The 21,943-nt window shown below is 34.7% G+C and overlaps 1 protein-coding gene across 1 annotated transcript in view; it reads left to right on the forward strand.

The window, feature by feature from the left end:
• LOC123312902 (A-kinase anchor protein 200) overlaps window positions 1–21,943 on the forward strand; it is a 45,285-nt gene that overhangs the window by 17,054 nt on the left and 6,288 nt on the right. Inside the window, exons 2-4 of the mRNA XM_044897479.1 lie at window positions 6,847–7,030; window positions 11,599–11,916; window positions 19,241–21,040. Coding sequence (XP_044753414.1) covers window positions 6,863–7,030; window positions 11,599–11,916; window positions 19,241–21,040 — 2,286 coding nt within the window. The 5' untranslated portion in view covers window positions 6,847–6,862. The remainder of the gene's footprint in view (window positions 1–6,846; window positions 7,031–11,598; window positions 11,917–19,240; window positions 21,041–21,943) is intronic.

The following is a 21,943-nucleotide window of genomic DNA, read 5'->3' on the forward strand; positions in this document are numbered from 1 at the left end:
TCTTAACTAAGTATTTGAAAATGAAGTGGTGTTTTCATGGCACTTGTAGTGTTTTTTTGTGAAAAATCGACATTTTGAGCTTCAAAACAACCATGACTGTGGCTTCCTTCCTCCAATCCACTGACATAGAAATCTTTAATCAAGATGTCGAACAAACAAAGCGTATTGCGAAGGAGCTCAATCTTGCTGAAACTCAATCTAAATTATCTTCGATATAATTTGCAGTATTTCCAATAACATGCGGCAACACTTGATCGATAGAAATCTCCAAAAAGTCCAAATACGTACATATCTCTAATCAGATTACCAGGTAAGAAAATCAAATCATTAATGATGCCACAGAAATATTCCAGTCCCAATTCGTGAAACGATTTCCGACTTAATTATGAAGTGTTTTCTCAGTTGGCTTCAATAATGTTTTCATTTTGTTGATTATTGAATTCGTATCTTTTTCAAAAAAATGAGAATCGATAATTTTTTATTTATTACGAACAGATCTTTTTGGAGATTTCTATCGATCAAGTGTTACCGCATGTTATTGGAAATACTGCAAATTATATCGAAGATAATTTAGATTGAGTTTCAGCAAGATTGAGCTCCTTCGCAATACGCTTTGTTTGTTCGACATCTTGATTAAAGATTTCTATGTCAGTGGATTGGAGGAAGGAAGCCACAGTCATGGTTGTTTTGAAGCTCAAAATGTCGATTTTTCACAAAAAAACACTACAAGTGCCATGAAAACACCACTTCATTTTCAAATACTTAGTTAAGAATATTTCGAGAACTAATGCATAAAATGAAAAAACAATTACTGTGCTGAAATCAGTATAAAAATACCTTTCAAATGAGGTATCACTCACCCCATCTTCCCTATTCAAAAATTGGGGGTGAGGGTTGTAGTAGCAAGGGTTGAAGCGCTATGCGTCCGTAACCTACATCTTAAGTTGTCCCCTTCGAAACAGAAATCGACCTGTCCGAGCATTTCTATCGAAAAAATTTATTTCGTCTGTAATCTCGTCTGTTTCGTTTTCAAATGGCCACCCTGTATACGTGCATATCTGTCGATATCTTTTTGTACTTTGTGAAATAATGAAATGCGACAAATACATTCCATGTTGTGTAGTGTATTCGGAGGGGTTCAGTGGGAAAATTTTGATACCAAGTTGAGTTTCATTGACTGTTAGGTATTAAAACTTATTCTGATTATTGAAAAATATGATCTTATATGAAACGAATATTACATTTGACTGAAATGTCATGGGTAGATTTGTATGTCAAATATTCAGTCATTCTTGCGATTAATATCCGTACTATGTGAAGTATAATTCCGTTTATTTTCTTCTAAGGTGAGTCCTCAGTATAATCAGAATAATCTGAAATTATGTCCGTTTGCGGGGTCTGAAAAATATATGAGCTATTCATTGAGGAAAATGATAACATAACGTGATTCATTCAAGTTATGCGATGAATCATGAAATTTCATCCGCACCAAACTTTACTCAGGCAATGTTTGTTTAATATATGTGGAAGTACTTTCCGGATGAGTTGAAGTACCAAAGCTAATCTCGGATCATCGATGTGTAGCTTTTTTTCCAGATGTGGAAATGGAATTTAAAAATCGTATGTGATAATCCAATAATCTTTGATATATTTCAGAAGATAGATACCTTCTTGAGTAATATGATGCTCAGATTCATTATGAAAGGTTTTATGCTTTGATCGATAGTGTTGAAAACATGTTTTTCAAAAATCCATAAACTGCTTACATTGGATAATTAATGAAAGTTCTGATATCTAAATATCGACTCCTCCCCCTATTTTAAGTGACTATTACTTAATCAATCCTTGTTTCTAAGGGCATTATTCTAAGTATTCAAGAAATGTAAAAATGCGAGTGTGACTCCCGACATTTTATCCAATAAATTTAAATTTCCTTACTTAGTCGAGAAAATGAGGTTAGTTTTCTATTGAGAAGGGTATCATGAAATAAGGCGGTGCAATGCAATAAATCGAAATAATTTAATTCTTATCCAATTCATGAAAGTATCTTTTAAGCCCGTTTGTAACAGCCGAGAATTCTCTACCAAATTTTGGTAAGAAAACGGCAGAGATTAATTTGTAGGCAACTGAACAGAGAATTCTACCGAAAGTGCGTATGTAACGGTGAAGAATTCACGGCGCATGAAATCTCTTGTAAATTTTCTAGAGAATTCTAGGCTGTTGCAAACGGGCTTTAGATATACGTTTTTTTCGCACAAAAGTTGAAGGGATTTTAAATTATCTTTTTTTTTAATCAACCTGTTGTCTATGCTGCGCCACTGCTAATGAAGTGAGTTCTGCCAGTGAGCTTGACCTTGCCACCTTCCACTCGGCTTTGAACTGAATTGCACCTCCTTTTTATACCTTGGGTTTGACTGACATTTAGAAGCTACCATCGCTCATTCAAAAGTTATTTCCATTCTTCCTAGCCTCCCAGATGCATCTAAAATGCATCCTCAGAAAAAATATGAGATAAAGAGTTGAATGAAAATTGAAACAAGAATAATTCTTGTTGAGTGAGATCGATCGTCGATTCTGCTGCAAAGTGTGATCAAAACACTTTTTGTGTTCAATAGGGTAGTAATAAATTTATGTGGACAAACAGGCAAGGTGAAGTAACGAAGAAAACTTCAGTATTAAGATTTGAGGCCGTTTCATAATTGTCGGCTACGCATTCCATACAATTACTTGGTTAGTGTTCCTTACTTGCATTCAAAACGAAGAAATCTCAATATAAAAATTTTTCAATTCAATATTATACAACTGTATCCGTTGGGTAATTTTGATGGGAAAGGCTCAGTTTGAAAGCCATATCGTTCAAAAGGTCAATCTTCTCCTTTATTCTTAGCATTACCATTGCATTCGTTCGAAAGGTCAAGGTTTCGAAAGGTATTATTGGCTTGAAAAAATTAAGAATAAAATGAGTGTGTATAAAAACATTATTTTTAACATCCATCATAAACGTTAGGCCGAAAAATTCAGGGCTCTTCTGATTGAGTACACAATTTTTGTTGACATGAGAAATCAGTGTAGAATCCTTTCGAAAAATTATACTTTCTTCGGAAGTATGGTGTATTTTTCAACTCGCTCAGCAATTTTACTCAATAGGTCAAGTAATTGTGTGAGTTGGAGCTGTAAACAAAAGCTTCAAAATAATGTGGTGATTCTTCAACAGCTGTAATAGACATATTAATTCCCCTGATATTCATCTTACGGCTTTCATTTACCCAAGAAATCCATTTGTACTTCTGCAATATAATGGTTGATTATCTACACGCTGAATTACTCATGAGTCGGATGACAAATGGTGTTCACTGAAAATATTCAATGAGGCTAATAATACGTTAACCTTGATAGCGGACTGGAAAGAATTACTGTTCTTTGTTTGACTGTTCTGGTATTCGGTAGCACAGAATTATTTCAATATGTCGACATGTTCACGATAATAATATAGTGGTATATCCACAACCAGACCAGCAAGGTCGTTATCTCCTCTGTTCAATTCCTTAGAAAAGCGATATTTGGGAAAAAGGTGCATACTGAGAGCCGATAAGCTGAAAGATGATTGTATTTGAAAATGAGATGGTCTAGAGGGTGTGGTTGAATTTGTATTTTTCCTTTGACGAATTAGGAGGGAAGAGATAGTTCTCAACTCAACCAAGTTGAAATAATCTTCTGTTTTTCTTAAAAATTGTTTTGTATCGAAAATAGAACAGAGATGTTGTTTTTCGAGTGTTTTAGATCTAGGAATTGTATGGTGATAACGCAGAACGTCAAAATTCTTTATTCCTCTTGACGAATATTTATGGGTGATCTTTCTCATGCATACTGTAATGCCCGTTCCAATCGTTGAAGAATTTTACAGATCATAGGTATTATTAACCCTTGCTAAGACGCATGGGGTCAAGCCATTTTTCAATTGAAAAAATGTAGGTGCTCATTAAGTCCTATAAAGAATGACAAAAAAGTGCCAACAAAATGCTATATAGGCGCTGCAAGTTAACAAGTTTAATGTTGGAGCTGTTTTTTCCTTGTGGTTGATTTAAATGAAGAACCTAGATATTTTCAATAATACACATTTAGTTTTATTGAGTGGTTACACTCCTGTCCATCATTTTTTGTGGAATATTTGGAGACCCCATGAGACTTAAATAATTGGATGATTCACTCAATGCGCCTAAATAACATTTATCTCACTTGACCGAAGGCTGTCATACTAATGTAAAATCGATCGGGTGTCAGCCAGAGGTGAATTGCCCTTAACGATCATTCAAGAATTCCTGGTCAGGTCTTTTACCATCTCGCAATTTTCAATAAAGTTGAATTTCTAGAACAATTACTCGCAGATTGAAAACAGTATTATGAAGTGCATTTAATTCATAGCGACGTAGTTCCGGTTTCGATAACCATTCAAGGCGTTGATCATAAAATTTCCCAGTTGGAGTGAAAACAAGAATGGATATTTTATTTAATATGTAATGCATAAAAAGGAATCTATGCATATTCACGGAGTTACTGAAAAATTGTTTACTTTTCTACTCCAAATTTATTTTTCCAACATTGATTTCAATAATACTCTGATAGAAAATTACATTTGTAATGTTAATGAACATTTCCAACGTTAATTAACATTTTCTTTCTCTTTTCTACCCGTTTCAACACTTATTATATCACAAAAAAATGCTACGAGAACCAAAGTAAGGTGCTTTGAGAGGGACCTTCCAGAGCCTGCTAGCAAATGGTCAGTCAATTTTGAGTCATTTTCATTTAGCTGAGTAGTTGTATTGCTTATTTGAGAACCAGCAAGTTCGAAGCCATGGATAGCATTTACTCTTCCTTGGAAATCTTTCCGTTGATCACCTTGGATAATGGTGTAGATACTTGTGATACAACGTAAAACAACTTTTATTTTCTACTTATAGTATTCGGGGATGCCTGTTCGATCTTTTTCATTTCTACAGTCAGATATATAGTTATGGCGCAACAGAGCGGCAAAAATGGGGGAATAACGAAGAAAAATTTTATTCCAGGGAAATGTTCCCTTATATTCCATGAATTTGATACAACCAATTGTTATGTTCGTTATAAAATAGGAACTCAATGTAGTATCATGTTAATTGGGGTTGATTGCCATTGTTCCGGATGGCCAACTCGATTTTAATCCCAGATTATATCTTCCTAAGTATACTATTATTGTTCCCAATAGGCCAATTCAAAGGAATTTGTTGGTAAGTCGGGCCCTGTTTTTGTTTGGTACCTTCTCCAGTATCAATTGAAAATTATCTTCTGGTTGCAAAGCTCATGAGGGACTACTATAAATAGAAGTCAGTTGATAACCTGCATAATTGAACAATAAGTTATTTATGTTAAATTCACTGGTACGTTATAATTCATTCGTTTGTACTTCCAGAATAATAAAGAGAATTCTTTTCAATGCGGCGACATTATTATTGAATGTATGAAGAAGTTATTATGTCATGGTCTAGACCGGAACATCACGAAACATAATGCCACACCTGTATCGTATCCGATTTGATGAACTATCTCTTCGGTCATTGGTCAACACCAGAGTCACATAGTATCATTTTCATGTAAATCTGAAGTGAATCAGCTAAGGGCTTGCTTGAAATTAAGGCAAGATTTGAATTGAGTATAAAAATCGGATTTAGTCATGAGATCAGTGATTTTTTTATGGAGCCATAAAATCATGACATAAAAAAAATATATCTGACTTGCCTGGCCTTTACGCCCTTATTTTTGAATTTCGTTGGTGGGGTGTTAAAGTTAGTTCTAGACCTAATAAATACATACTTCACTTGGCTTGTTGACATACCTTTCACTCTCGCTTTCACTTCAAATGATATCGTAAAAACAAATCTAATGCTTATAAAAAGCTACAGATTGAGTTTGTCTTTTTGAATCAATTTTTTAAATAGGAAAACATAGGCGCATTAAAAAGTTCTCATGAAAAATATTATAGGGTTTTTTTTTCAGCCCCTTGTTATTACACTTAAGGGTAACAAAAAGACTCAAAACTGCAATTTTATTAGCATCAGTTATCTGCCAAATTTTATTATTCTAAATTTTTCCAAAGTGGATATATTGAATAAAAACAATTTTTTTATCTAATTTTAAAGATCTGTAACTTGCAGGGAAAAGGAAGTTGAATAAAAAGTTATATGGAAGACCATCCTTAATTTTTTCTCAAGAATCAGCCATTTAAATCTTTCGCATCAATTCACACAATTCACACCCTGTATATTTCAAGCGCTTGTAGAAAATAATATTGTTCCTAACTCTTGCGGAAAGTGTCTTGCTCGCACTCAACTACTTGCCTGAAGCATGGCAGTTTCGTGCGCCAAGTACCACTTACCGCACTTGTTAGGAAAATTACTATTTCAGTGGCCATCTTTATTGCAAAAAAATTGTATGGAAGACCCACACTATTTTTAAGTCGAAAAAGTGTGGGAATAACTCTTTAATTTTTATTGCAACTACTCATTTACACCCTGTATAATATAATGAATCCAACTTTTTTTCCTTATAATACAATTATTAATATATGTGACTCTGAGTATCAAATAATACAGATCTTACCAATTACCCTTATATTTTTTCTTTCGATATGTCAGGTTTACAAGTTACATTTCAATTACTGTGGAAATATGTCCTACGTTTGTGTGAAATTTGCAGTTTTCCGAACAAACTTGATCAACAAGTCAAACTCTCCGTGATGGTATAATTTTCTCTACTCGCTTATTATGCAAACATTGATGTTTGAATATTTATATATTTTTTTAATTGCAGATAAGGCGGATTTAATATGGGAGCCCGACAATCCAAGAGGTCAGTAGATATAACGACTACGCCAAAGAAAGGCGATGCCGATGCAACTCCCGTCAGCGAGGATAAAATCGAGAAATTAGGTGACGCCGATGTTGTTGAGGTAGTTACGAATGGAACGGCGGCGCATACGGATATAGAATTCGCGGTAAGTTCAAATAAACGTCATTAATTCCTTCGATTGTTTGGGTATTTGACCGCAATTAGTTAGATGATAATTGATCGCTTCAGGAGGGAGGTAGGCTTTGGAATTGAAATAGGTCAAACCCACTATTGGTGATCATTATTTAGAATCGTTGAAGAAATAGTACTAATGCACCCTATTTGATCGCTTCAGGGAAGCATTCGAAATGGTCCGATGCTGAAGTACAATTAAAATTTACGAAAAGGCCTCGGTTCAGCTGGGGCACCGCACATAGGAAATGACCGATTTTTGTGATTTTTTTTAGTTTAACTCATAATGTTGGCTTTGAACTTCTCTTTGGGATATTTCTTAATTATTCCCGATATTTGAAAGGATGAAAATATTCAATAATATACTCCATTCACTTTTATAAAGTCAGTCGGCTGGTCATGAAAATTTGCCACTTTTACAATTTTATAGTACGAAAATGTGAGGTTATGACTCTCGTCAAATATTTTTGGGTTAAACGTAAAAGTTTCAGTAATTACGTATTTTATCACAATATGAATTTATTTCAGCGGTAATTTAGGGGCATCAGGTTTCTTTTGTATGTATGTAATCCATTTATTTTTAAATTTTGAAAAGTGATGTCCGTCCCCTTTTATATTTCCAATTATCTTCCGCATATGTGGGAGTAGTGTGTCAAGACAGAAGTGTTAATTTTTCGTTACAATTCCAAATTTGTCATTATAGATTTTATCGAAAATAAAATCCTTTGTCGTCCCTTCCACTCACTATCTTCCTGATGGTGGAAACATGTAACTAAAATATAAGTCGTTCAGATAAGGATGAAACCGAATACCTGAAATATACCCAGTTTTTTTTATGTACTGAGTTCGAGAGAGAACTTTTTGCTCAGCAGGAATCTTGGCCTGCCTTTGATCAATGACCATACTCTTCCTCATACCTTAACTGCCATCGACTGGTGGTTGGCTTAGAATGCCTTAGAACCTACAAATCGGCTCTGGTCCAAAGAATGGTGTTATGCCACCTTTTCTGTAACATGCACACCACCCCATGGTGACTAGGCACCTTAAGAGGAGTTTATACCACGGGACTTTCTCGCCATCCGTATAAGGCGTAAAGGGGTGGTGCCAGAACACTTTGAACGATAAGTAGAAGTTACGAATATTACAATAGCTTCCACCTTCGTCGAAAGGATGGCAGAACTTCCGAAACGTCTTTTCTCAATTTGAGCAGGTTTCGAATTGTAGGCAATGGCGAAACTTTTCGAGAAATTTTTTTGTGTCCAAGTTCATTGAAACAAATTATTTCACTTCGGAAAGTGAATAACATGAATGAACATTTGTTCTTCAATGGAATAGTTATTTTCCTATCAAGTGCGGAAAGTGATACTTGCCCGCACGAAACTGCCGTTGCCCGAACGATGCGAAGCAGAGTTCGGGTAAGCAGTTGAGTGCGGGCAAGACACTTTCCGCAAGAGTTAGGAACAATATTTTTTCTACAAGCGCTTGTAATATATAAATATATCAATTGCACGATACAGATCATATCTCATTTGATTAATTCATATAAAATGACAGACGTAATTCTGCATGTCGTTACCATGGGTTACTCATCGTTGACGTTCGGTGCATAGAGACATGATAGAATTTAATTTATTCTATAAGATTTGCGTGCGGGAAAAACCCCTGCTAATCCATTCCCGCACGCAAATGCGTGCGGGAAAGAAATAGCAGGCGTTTTTCCCGCACGTTTTGGAAAAGTGACTCTTTGCAACTTGAAATGCGTGCGAGAAAAAGGTTGAACGCGCACGCTTGTAGAAAAAAAAATTTTCCGTTTGATGAATAAAAACATTTCTTGCTTTCTAACGACCGTTTTCAATAAACCTATCTATCCATCGTTTCACTTACTGACGATTAGTAACCATTGGTAACCATTCTACAATATATCTACAGATAGATCATAGAAACGAAATCACATGCATTTTCTATCTTCAGTAACTGAAACAATGGATAGATAGGATTATTGAAAACGGCCGTAAGATGACTGACTGTGAGTCATAATGAAAACCCCATATAGATTGGTGGTTTCTGACGTGAGATATAACTTTTCGCGTTTCGAACTGACTAAAACGGGTTCGTGAGAGCCCATTTGGATACATCATATTTTAGTAGAAGTCAAGTCTAATATGACCTGCATAGCGGGAAGGGTGACTGAACGTATAGAGAAAATACACGAGAATTTGACACAAAGAATATTGAATTTATATATAGTTAGAATCAACCTTCATGCATGTGTGATGGACAAACACGGTACAGGAGCGTAATGCTTTTGTCTGACTTTGACAGGACCGTTGATAGGCGTACAAGTGTTGCTTAGTTTCATATTTTTCTCATTTCCAGTGATTTTTATAAATCCGTATCGATTTTCTGTAATTGTCCTTCAGTGAATATTATTTATTCATCAGAGGTGATCTGAAAAACCGCCAAGATGAAAAACTGACTATTATCGATAATATTGACAGATACAATTTAATGTTTTGTGATAATAAATGTCAAAGATGGTTTGTTTGCCCCTCAAGTGATGTCAATTCTAAATGCCTGATTCGCCCCTGTCTGTGATCGGTGCTAACATCAATCACTTTTTTGTCAACTGAATAGTTTCGATAAGTATTACTGATTTTTGAAAAGGCCACAGAACTGGATGACATAATGGAATATTCCACAGAGAAACAGTGACCAGTCCATAGGCAATTAAAACAACAATTATTCTCACAATAAATTATTTTTTGTCATTAAGACTGGTCGATGGCCTTTGACTGTGGTCGCTGAATAACAGTTATTAATATTATTATTACTGAAGCTCTTCAGTTCAATATCTCACTCCAATTAAATAATTATTCAACCTTTTTTCTTATCGATAACTTGTCGTACAGTACACCTGGATTAGAAGAGTTGAAGAATCTTTACATTTAGTATGGTATAGTTTTCGAACTTCCTCATCAAAGGAAAGAAAAATGAATGAAATAACAAAAGACGAAATAGCGTCTACTTGAAAACGGTTCATTGGTGATGTCACATATAACATATTACTGAAATCTACATGTAAAACCCATTAACTTTATCCCTCCCGTGCCTTTGTGATTTCGAGGGTGTAGTCCGGTGTGGACCTTATAAATGAATGAGAAATCGACCATTTTTCACCCTAAAAACAGCGTAGCGGGTATAAAATATTTTCCCCCTGTCTCGGAATTCGCCATTGCGCTCCTTGATAATTCTGTCGATTATCTGGTTTTATCCGGTACCATGCTTTGTGTGAGAATATGTAATTCCTTAATTAATTCGGTTTTGTAGGGACTTTTATTGTTTCATTATCTTCGGATAAACGAATTCAGTAGTGGACGTGGGGGAGTTGTATGGTTGTAATTCGAATTCCAATACGGAATAATTCATTCGTACAGGGTGTCCCAAATTCGGTGTCCAGTGATGGTATATCGGAAACTAGAGCAAAACTAATGGCATGTTTCCGAGCCCTTTTCTATAGAGAAACCAAGAATGGCTAAAACCGTTGCCTCCTTAGATGCTTTATTTTCGAAATATTATAAACAAAAATCGATATTATGACGATTTCGGAAAGTTTTTTGTCGTTGAAGTTACAGATCTGAAACTTAAAGCTTGTACAGGCACTTTTTACGTAAAATCTACTGACAAGCGTAGAGATAATTTCCGAACGTTAGAGAGACAATAAATGCTTTAATTCCCCCAGAATGCTTATGATCGACTATACGATTTATAGGTATTTATATTTATTTTATTTTTATATTCCATTCTAACTATATTTATAATCATAATCAAGCGATTTTTTTTCAATTTAAAAATAGTTCACATTTGAAAAAAAAAGCTTCCCTAATAATTATAAATCTGGAGGGGAAAACATGTTTGTGCTCGCTTGTGGATTCTGTAATAAAGTGCCTGGACGAGGTTCAAGTTTCAGGTCTTCAAAAACAAAAGAGCTATGAGAACTTTTCGAAATAGTCAAAATCTCATTTTCTGCTAATAACTCATAAAAGAAGGATCGCAGGAGGCTACGGTTTTCAATTTTCTTTATTTCTCTGATAAAGAGCTCGGAAGTGTGTAATCTGTTTTGCTGTAGCTATTCTAGTTTCCGGATCCCCTCACTAAACATCGAATTTGGGACACACTGTTCAACAGCCTTCCAGTTCAAAACTTCAAATTTTACATCGCTGATTCATTGACTTCAAAGTTTTGTGATACAATCTGTTTGTATTATTGAATGGTCGTCTTTCCTGTCACAGACAAAAATAGTGTATATAATATTCATACACGGGAAAATAGTGCTTCTATAGCATAAATGAATATATTTTCTATTTTAAATTTTATATTCGATTGTCCAAACTTCTTTTTTTCTGTTGTATATATTGTACGTGTCCTATACTTTATTCCAATTTCTGAAATAATGAAAATGAATATTACATATATTATAATAAATGAAAACTACTTTCGTTGAGCTCAAAAACAACCAGTGAAACTATATTCTTTTTCTTTCAGGATAAGGATGAAACGAAAGATGCGGAAGTAAAGACTGCGGCCGAGGTGAAAGAAAACGGTCTAGTAGAAACAAGTGACGGTGAAAAAACTCCAGACAAAGAAGACGCAGCACCAGCTGCAGGCGACCAACCCTCAAAGTCTGTAGAAACTGCTGCCGAAAATGGCGAGAAGGCAACTGAAACGCCCGACTCGAAAAAACAAAAAGAAAAAAAGAAGAAAAAATGGTCTTTGAGGAGTATATCGTTTTCCAAAAAAGATAAATCGAAACCTAGCAAAGATAAGGAAAAGAACGGAGAAGAAGAAGTAGTCAATGAAGAGGTGAGTTGTTTTTTTCAATACCTAAATTTTCGTATATTTTCTACTTTATATTCGGATCGAAAATTACCTTCGTTCATAATCTTGGGATGTTTGGATAAGGGTGTAAAATTTGGCGCCCACATTTTCATATATTTTATTCCGAGTCTCCGTAGGTATCGAAGTATCCCTCAGAAGCTCTGGGAGCTTGTACGAGTTCGGAGAACCAGTTGTGTTCTGTGTGGAAAAATAATAAATAATAATTGAACTTTATTGCTTACAAGCAAGAGCAATCGACCTGAGGTCCTTCAGCCCGTTTTATACACATCAAGAGTAGTAGCAAAAAAAAATTCTTCTTGGGGTGTGTTCATAAACTTACTCCGAGAGTAGAGTATGAGTATGGTCATGCTCAGAGAGCATACTCTGAGGAACTAAAAGTACGTTTGTGAACGCTTCGGGTAATCAGACCTTGCTCTGAGTAAGTTTGTGAACGCAACCTGGGTCATATTGTTTCAAACGTGAAAATACTGGAGCTGTAGGAAGTTGAAATTCGTTATTTATTTTATCAACTTTTTCTTACTTAGCGTTAGATTGAATTTGGGCATCACATTCAGGATAGGCCTAAAGCCGCTTTAACTTTAAAGCTTCCTTTAACCCTACTAAAAATGACAGTAAAGGAAGCTTTAAGCTTGAAATGACTTTAAATTTGATTATGAAACCGGACGTAAAGTTTTTATCATCACCATAAAAAGGCATTTCTGAAAAAGTTATAGTCTATTCACTCTAATCTAACGTCGGGAAGAACATTTTTTTCAAAAACATGCTCAAAACACAATCCTCGGCCAAAACAGCATGCGAATCAATGTAGAGAAAAGCTTGTGTGCCCCACGGCAACAAACGCTCAACTGATTTTGAAAAATCGTAGAGTTCCCTATAGTTTATGTACTTTATGCTGGATTTATAAAACTCAGACTAAGAATAAAATCGACAGAATATCAGAAAATGTTATTCGGTATAAACTGTGATTTAAACTAAGGATTTAGAAGATGATCATCCCCCGTTCCTAAGAAAAATGAAAAATTTCATCAATGACAATTTTAAGTTATTTTATCATCGAACATTCAATGATCATAATGATGGATTGTCATTTATCTAACCTGTAAAAATTGACGCGACATTATGATGAATAATTCAGAAGAATCAGAATTCATGCATGTAATAAGAATTGTAAATTAATTTCTGCTTTTGAAATATTTGGTTCACCTAGTTCACATAAACTAATGCTATGGCTTTGTTTCCTTCATTAATGCAATTCTGACAAAAAATAACCAAATTATCAAATTTAATGTTTTTAAACTCTTTCTTGTTTCATGAACATTGTAAGAGCAACTCAGAAATTTCGTATATTCGATATTTACTACCTACTTTATAGAATAATATTCGGAGAGCTATATAATATTTATTTTAAATCACCCTCTACGGTGGTGGAGAATTGTCGAGATTTTTTTAATGGTTACCTTGATTTTTTATGCCTGAAATGGATATAACTTTTATGCTTCGGATAATTTGATGAGGTTTTTTATCCATCTGGTTTTATTAAAGGCATATAATGGTTAAACTTATTGAATGTTTTCACACTTCAAACACATCGCTCCAAGAGCCATTGACCTCAAAATACAAAAAAAGTAAAAATTCTAATTCAATTTGTCCAATCATATCATCCTTATAAATGAAAAACGGATTAGTAAAAAACCTTCATGGACGACGCAAGTCTTCCTCAGCTACAAAAGGTCTATCTATTTCTGGCACGAAAAGTTGTTGCTGTTTAAAAAACTCCACCCCTCGTAAAGGTGCATGAGGAACTCTTCATTCCTACACGAAAAGACGCATAATTTGAAATAAAAATTGACCTGTTCGAGCATTTTTCTATAAAATAGAGAATAGGGAAGGTATGAATTTTCCGCGATAAATGTTACCCACACTATTAATTGTCACTTCTCCTAATGTTAAGGTCCTTTCGTTTGCATAGGAAGTGTAGCACTTTTCTACACTCGTTTTTAGTATTCGTTTGCTGATTGGATTTACACCAGTGTAAAGGAGGTGTAGTTTATCTATCTACTACACCTAGTCGAAATGTGGTGTAATATTTGTGTTCTGTGGTGTGAAATGCAGAATTTGATGTTAATGTCACGGACGTCACAGTAATCTACGAGTATTTCAAAATGGATACGATTAAATTCAAAATTTGCGATAAGTTGATCACTTTACAAGAGGATGAAAAAGTAACATTCTTCTGAGAAACGTAACCATATATTAAATCAAAATTATTAGTCTATGAGCGTGACAACCTAACGTCAGTGTTTTTTTTTCAGTCGTTTGTGCAATTTCACTGATAATCAGCTGATGCAAAGTTTAGTGTAGATCACACTACACTGAGAAGCAGACGAAAGAACCTTTAGTTTAGTAGAGTTTCTGAATCCAGCATAATCCAGTTCGACTTGCCAATAAGTTATAAAAAATAATTTGCGAAATTATTCGACATTTCTGTAATCCTCGAATCACTGTTTCCATATGAGCCTATGCGGGTAAATGTTCGGAATCAACATGACAATGGGAATCGATGAGGTATGACTGTAGTTGGCTCCCGCATCGTTGAATGTTATAATGACTTCAATTTGGAATTCAGTGAATTATATATAATATTACGTGGAAAAATGTCGTGTTATATTCAGGCTCACTCAAATAAGTCTATCGTGTTTCAAGACCTACCCTAGTTGGGCTATAATATCTTGCGTTGTTAAAATGTTCCTCTTCAACCATTAGTTTAGGATAAATAATAAATAGTGCCGATTCGCACTTGCACATGATCTAAAATCTAAACCCTAAACCTACACAAAATACAAACGCAACAGCCGTAACAAATTCCGAGCTTATGAAGGGTTTCCCAGAATCGCTACAAAAAATATTCCTTGCAAAACAGCTGTCAGGTTGAATAACAAGATTGTACAACCTATCGAATTTGCCAAATATTGTTCCGGTTATTACCGGTGCATTTTATTTCATCAGACCGAACTAGAAATTGAAATTTTCTGTCATATTCGGAAGGATAAGTCCTTTTTAGCATTATATCCACGACCAATTTTTCCCCATTCACATTTAAGGGGTTGGTGTTGCTCGCAGAGGGTTGAAATGATATAATGAATGTTTTTTATGAAAAAAAAAATGTCCCCTCAAGAAGAAAATTGACGGTCCGAGCGATTTTTTTTAATTGTAGTAATACAAAAACTCAATATGAAACTGAAAATTGATGCTTCGTGCAGTAGTATTGAGTCGCGGAATAAACTGTTTTTCCAACAATTCCGAAGATTTAATTAATAGAAACACGAACGAGTTTTCCTTCCGATTCATCTATGAATTGACTAATTAACAAAAACATTATTTGTATCCTTTCGTTGCCATATCTTCTGGAAACGGAATTCCCGTCTGGAGTGACCAATCAATTAATCGATTGGCGGTGCAGGATACAACGGCGGCGGCGGTATCCATGGCAACTGTTCCAGCTTTCCGGCATCTGGCAGGCGGCGTTGTTACTGGTGAAGAAATTTCCGTAGATTTGAATAATTTTTCAGTCCGGCTAATCTGGTTTTAATGAAAGTAAAGGTAGATTTTCAAAAGCATTCATTAAAATTCCACAACCGAAGTTAATAACTAAGTAAATAAGTTTCATAATAAGTCAGGAAAAAAAAATGGAAAATGTTTACAACAGATATTTTTACATAAAAGTCAGTGGCCTATTTAAAAATTTTTTCAGAGCACTCTTTGAGATTGGGCAAAAACTCTGTATTTTAACGTCAAATTTCCAAAAGTGAAAAGTTTCGTTCTCGCCCTGTATGTCAGGAACAAAAGTAATGGGGGCTACCGCGTATGAATTCGCCGGTAGATGTGCTAGTGTAGCGTGAGGTCCACATCATAGATGCACATATATGATTAATATTAAGTTCATGGTCTCCATATATCTATTATAATTATATTCATATTACAAGTTTTATGCTATGAAAAAAGTGAGGCCAAATCGTTGTCAGAAAGGGATTTACACACATGCGCTAATTAAAAATCCAAAAATGACCAACAAGATTAGCAATCAAATATTTCTGTACTCAAAATCTCCAATATTATGATCTGTGCAATGACAAGTTCCCATCATTGTAGACATACAAATCTGGCATTAGTTTTTCTATGTTCAGGACCTCACTCTACAGAGGCGCCAACTGGTGAGCACGAAAACGGTAGCCCTCATTGGAATATTTTTGTTTGTGGGTTTAAAAGTTATACATAAAATTAATACAGGGTCGCGAAAATCGCATATCATTATCTTTAATAATAGCTGAGATACAGTGCAGCCACGAACAAAATGGGACACAGTATACAGGGTGTTTAGGAGAAGATAATCAATTTGGACAAATCGAAATTCATCAAAACTCAAGATTTTCAAATCACAACCCATATGTTTTATTTTTTCAGTAGATTCTCCTTGGAAAAAGAGAGGGGGTCACCCAAATAAACCCTATACCTGAAAATGAAAACCGTCGGAGTTATCAAAGAAAAACTTTAAATAAGGTATGGAAAAGGGCATTTCTCACTGCTTGATCATTCTGTGACATCCGTAAGCCATAGAAAAAAATAAAATTTTATGTTCCGATAAATAATTTTGATCCTTCATGAATTCCCAGCAATCCCAATAAAAAATTTACCATATACAGTTCATTAAATGTCTAACGACCGGTTTCATAATCAAACCTAAAGTCCCTTTTCTTTTAAAGCCTCCTTTAACCATACTTAAAATGACAGTAAAGGAAGCTTTAAGCTTAAAGTGACTTTAAATTTTATTATGAAACTGGACGTAAATTATTTATCGGAACAAAGAATTTTAGTTTTTTTCCATGGTTTTCGGAAGTCTCAGAATAATGTAGTCAATGTAATGGTTCGGTATGGCTCTTATCCCTTATTCCAAGTTTTTCTTTAATAACTCGAAAGTTTCCGTTTTAGGTATCCAGATTAATTTAGGTAACCCCTCCACACTTTTACCCTTTTAGGTCCAAACAGCAAACAGTGTTGTAATGTAAAAATTTAAATTGTGAAAAAAACTTATTTAGCAGAAATATTAAAAGATGTGACATTTAACTCCTTTTTTTTTTCATAAGAAACTCAATAACTCATAAACCGTTGAGTTCTACACAATCTGTGGTATACTGTTTAAATTGCTCTCTAAACGGCTATCTAACAATGCGAAGAAAAGTCTGATAGGTCATCGCGGTGAATCATCCTGCATATAATATATAGAAGCTGCATTAGGATGGTTCCTAAGAGCGAAAATCAAATAACTTCAAATATTTTATTTCGATTTAAAATGATTTGAGTGCAAATCATGAACCTTCTTTCGAAATTCGCAGAGGTTTACTATCTAGCTGTAACAGTTGTTCTTGAGATCAAGTGGCTTCTGATAATTTGCGATAAGAATCTATGTAAATACACCGTGATTCAACAAACTCCATGCGCGGTCCTATTTCTGCTTTTTTCTCTACATCTCAAACCAGTTTCTTCATCTTGTCCCCCTATTCGACGTCGATGCTGCATATCCCGAAGATTCTTCAGAATTCAGGTAGTGAGGTATAAATAGCAACATAATGTGCAACTCGATGAATGAATTCATCAGTAGATATACAAGGTTCCTCAAAACGAACTGTGCCAAAGCGAACACGAGAAACTATTCATAATACTTTTTAGAAGAATCGTATGGATAGGTGGGTTCTCCAATAAGTAAATTTTCATATGAAAGGAATTTTGTTACCTGTACTCTTTCAGAGCTCCTTTTTTGAAGTCTTCAGTCTATTTATTTTCTCTACCTAAGAGACTCTTAGCTTTCTATATTTCAGGAAATATTTGGAAAATTGATATTTTTGTGTATCTAGTAAATTCTTATTTTCGATTGTTCAAATTAGGTATGTACCACCATTTTTCTCATCACCAATCGATTATACGCTGAAAATAGGCGAACTTTCGAATTACAAAACAATATTTTAATTGCGTTGTTTTCGTAAAATCTGGAAATTTTTTTTTATTCGACTTGCACTCGAAATCTTGTTGAAAATTGAAAACTGCATTGTTTTGACGTAGTCGTAGATCAAGAGGAGAATTTAGTTTTTCTTTAAATTTTTCGACAATCGTTCGTTTTAAATATGAGGTCACAATCACACATTTCCGATCTCTTTTTCAGAGAAACAGAATGCTGAAAACCGTATCCTCCTACGATTGTTCGATTTGCAGGTGTGTACAAAGTGGGCAAAATTGGTGATACCTGAACTACAACTTTTCAACCCAACGAGATAGAGGAAAATGAATGTACCATTCATGTCGTCTTTTTTTGAGAAACTAATAATGCCATCAACTGCATTCCTCTATCTTCTTTTGTGTTTGAGTTTTAAGCCAAAATTTAAATTTGGGCGATTTCAACTTTTTTGATAGCAATACAGTGGCGTACTATGATTTTTTCCAACAGGTTTATTTGCTGAGCTATAACATAAAGTTGTGTTTTTTCTTATGAAAACAGAAACAAGAAAGAATCGTCATTTTTTTTTACCGTTTCAGAAATGTATGATATATACATCCCTCAGTCTTTCCAACTCATTTTAAACTACGGTTTTCATAAAAAAAATACATCCTTATGTTATAATTCGGCAAATATACCTGTTGGAAAAAATCATAGTACACCACTGGATTGCTAACAAAAAATGTCTGTATAATGTTTTCATTTCAACATCCTCGCTTAAACAGAAACGGAGATAATGACCAAAGTAGAAATTTTAATTTTGACCTATAACTCGAAAACAAAAGAGTAATGCAGTTGATGGCATTATTATTTTCTCGAAAAAAGACCAACGTAATATGACATGCATTTTCCTCTATCTCGTTGGGTTGAAACAGTTGTAATTTACCAATTTTGCCCACCCTGTACAAGTTAACCAATCATCCTGTAACATATCTTGAAATAAGATTCATCAAAATTGATCATCGATTTCAATAATTTGGTAGATATTAGTTAATGGGTAGTAGTAGGTAAAATTTTATACAGTCCAATAACAAAGTATATCTCGAAACTCGTCTTCATGAAATATAGGTGACATATACGTTTTTATATTCGAATTTTATTGGTCGCATGACCCGCGCTCATCTGAGTACACATATTCCAACAATAACTCCAACTGATCCAGCTCTGAAACGGCTCTAAGAAAATTTAACTTTTATATGAATATAATGTGAGGTTTCAAACAGAATATTTGTTAATTTGCAGAAAGAAGAAGAAACGAATAAGACAACAACCGAAACAGAGAAAAATGAGGATAGCAAAAACTCAGTGGAAGAAGCTCAAACTATTGCCACAGAAGAATCGATAACCAAGAATCCTGATATTGAGGAATCATCTACTACTAAAGACAAACCAGAAGAGGAAAAGATTTCAGAAAAACCAAGTGAAGAAGCTGTTGTTAAATTGGCAAATGCAGGTGAGAGAGAAGAAACGGCAGACCTGGAAGCAAGCAACAAACCTGAAAAAGTAAGCGACCCAGTTGAAGAAAAATCCACCCCACCCGTCATCGAGGAAGTTAAAGAGGTGCGTAATGAGGAGGTTCCTCCTCCCCTACCAAATTCAAATCCTCCCTCCCAGGTGGCGGTCTTTGCAGAGTCTTTAAAAGATGATAGCATTTTGGTAAATGAAAAATCTCTTATTACTGAATCTCTTCTGGAACAGTGTAAAACTGTGGAGGAACCACCACAAACAGAACCGATCGAAGTTATCAAATCTAATGATACAATGGTTGAAGCGTCTGTAGATATTGAACCTCCTAAGCCCAAAGAGGAATCTGTCATTGACGTTTCTGAAGTCAAATCTTGCCCAGACACAGATACTTCTTTGACTGAATCTTCTGCCAAAGTCCCAGAAAATTCTAACGAAACTGAATTTCAAAGTTCGAATTCTCCTATGATACCTGAAAATCAATCTCCTGTAAACCATCCTGAAACATCAGCTATTATCTCTTCTGCAGTAGAAGATATTACATTAGGAAGCGAATCTTCATTGCCTGAAAATAATCAGGATCAATCCGATTTAGAACAAAAGTATGAGACTGAATCGAATGAACATGTTAATTTAGAACTATCTTCAGCCGGCGACTCTTCCCCTCTTATAGTTGAAGCTTTATCCAAATCTAATGCAGAAACTGCGCAAAATGTTACTTCTATTGATTCTTTAATAACAACAGAAAACAATTCATCAACGAATCTGAGTGAACAACAATCTGAAACATCGAATTTGGCCGATACTGATTTACAAGAAATCGCAAATTTAGAATTTGAACGTGTTCCAATGAACATTGAAGACCAGGAATCTGAGTCTGCTACGTCTGTTCCCGCAATGATTGAAGAAAAAGTACCTATCGTTTCTTCAGCAGGTGATGTGCCAAACCCACTTAGTTCACAAACTTCTTTTGAGTGTAATGATGGTCCTCTTCAAGAATTGAAATCTAATCTTAATCTAAAAGAATCATCAATATCCCAAGAATCTAATTTATATTCTGAGGAACCCAGTCTTGATTTATCAACTATTCCTGAAACAGTAGAATCTAGTGAAATGAAAATAGTAGAAGAAAATGTAAATATTCAATCTGAATCATCTTCATCAATTGTTAACGTAGAAATTGATTCGAATGAATTATTAAACCCAGAAAAAGATGAAAAGGGTTTGATAAATGTTGAATCAATATCTCCTTTACCTCAAAAGGAAGTTGAACCATTATGTAATGCAGATTCATTAGCTGATCTTTCTACAGAATCCCTTCCTTCTCTTCCTGAACCTACTGATAGTGTTTTGGAACCCATGTCATTGCCACCCTTAGATTTTGTACCAGATCCACTAACTGATGATAATGTCCCTTCTGAACCCATTGTTGAATCCCCCCTTACTTCTAAACCGAATGAAACAGAACTTCAAGTCACCCTTACCAATGGAAATGCAACAAATGGAATGAAAACGTCACCGACTGCTGACAGTGATGATACGCCTCTCCCGCCCTCTCTTGACGGACCACTGAAACAGGTGAATAGTGATCAAATTGTGGTTGGACAGAACGAATAACCGGTTCCTTTTTGTCTTGTCATGTTTTGTGTATTATTCTAGTTTTTCTGCTTTCCCAGGTTCTAATCTATATATGTGCTAACCTCCTATGCCTCTTACTAACTGAATGAACTAGATTTTAAATCATGATTTCTCAAAATGTCCTGCTTTAAGACATCATAATATTTTGTTTTCAGTAGAAAGTGGTTCGTCATGAGAAATTCATCCTATTTATTCCCTTCTTCTCCCTTGGATTTTACTAAATTGAAATGAATTATTTATATGGTACAATAATCTGACAATTTTGTTAGTCTTTTCCATGTTATTAACTAACCCCTGTTTGTGACCAATTAATGAACAGCAAATTCATTCCCTTCATTCCAATATTATTTTTTCTGCATCACATTTTTCTCTGTTATCATGAACTTCAGAAGTAAAAACCTGTATCACATATATGTCCATTTTCAATCAGGATCTCACACTGTTTTACTTCTGCAAAATGACTTTCCTGTAAGAATTTATTATTTTTGCTTAGACAAAACCAGAGGAAATTACCCCTCACGGATTTGATTCGCTTCAGAACGATGGCAAAAAAACATGTTAAATGATCAAATTATATAAGTTGAATGAAATTTCGAACTGTCGATGTTAAGGGGTTATTTTTATTTCATTTGGAGCTGGTTGCTTAGTTCAGGATTGAGGTAGATTTAAATTGATCCTAGATTAACCTGTCAGAATTGAACGGAAATGGCAACTTTAATACCGAACTAAGCAACCAGTCCTCAGTGCATTTGAAAACATCTGTGTTAAGATTAAATTTTATTCCCAGAGAAGTCAAAGCTTAGACATTTTAAGGAATCTATATTGTTTTATTGAGGTTGATGT

Source organism: Coccinella septempunctata, chromosome 5 (genome assembly GCF_907165205.1).
Source record: "Coccinella septempunctata chromosome 5, icCocSept1.1, whole genome shotgun sequence".
Lineage (NCBI taxonomy): Eukaryota > Metazoa > Arthropoda > Insecta > Coleoptera > Coccinellidae > Coccinella > Coccinella septempunctata.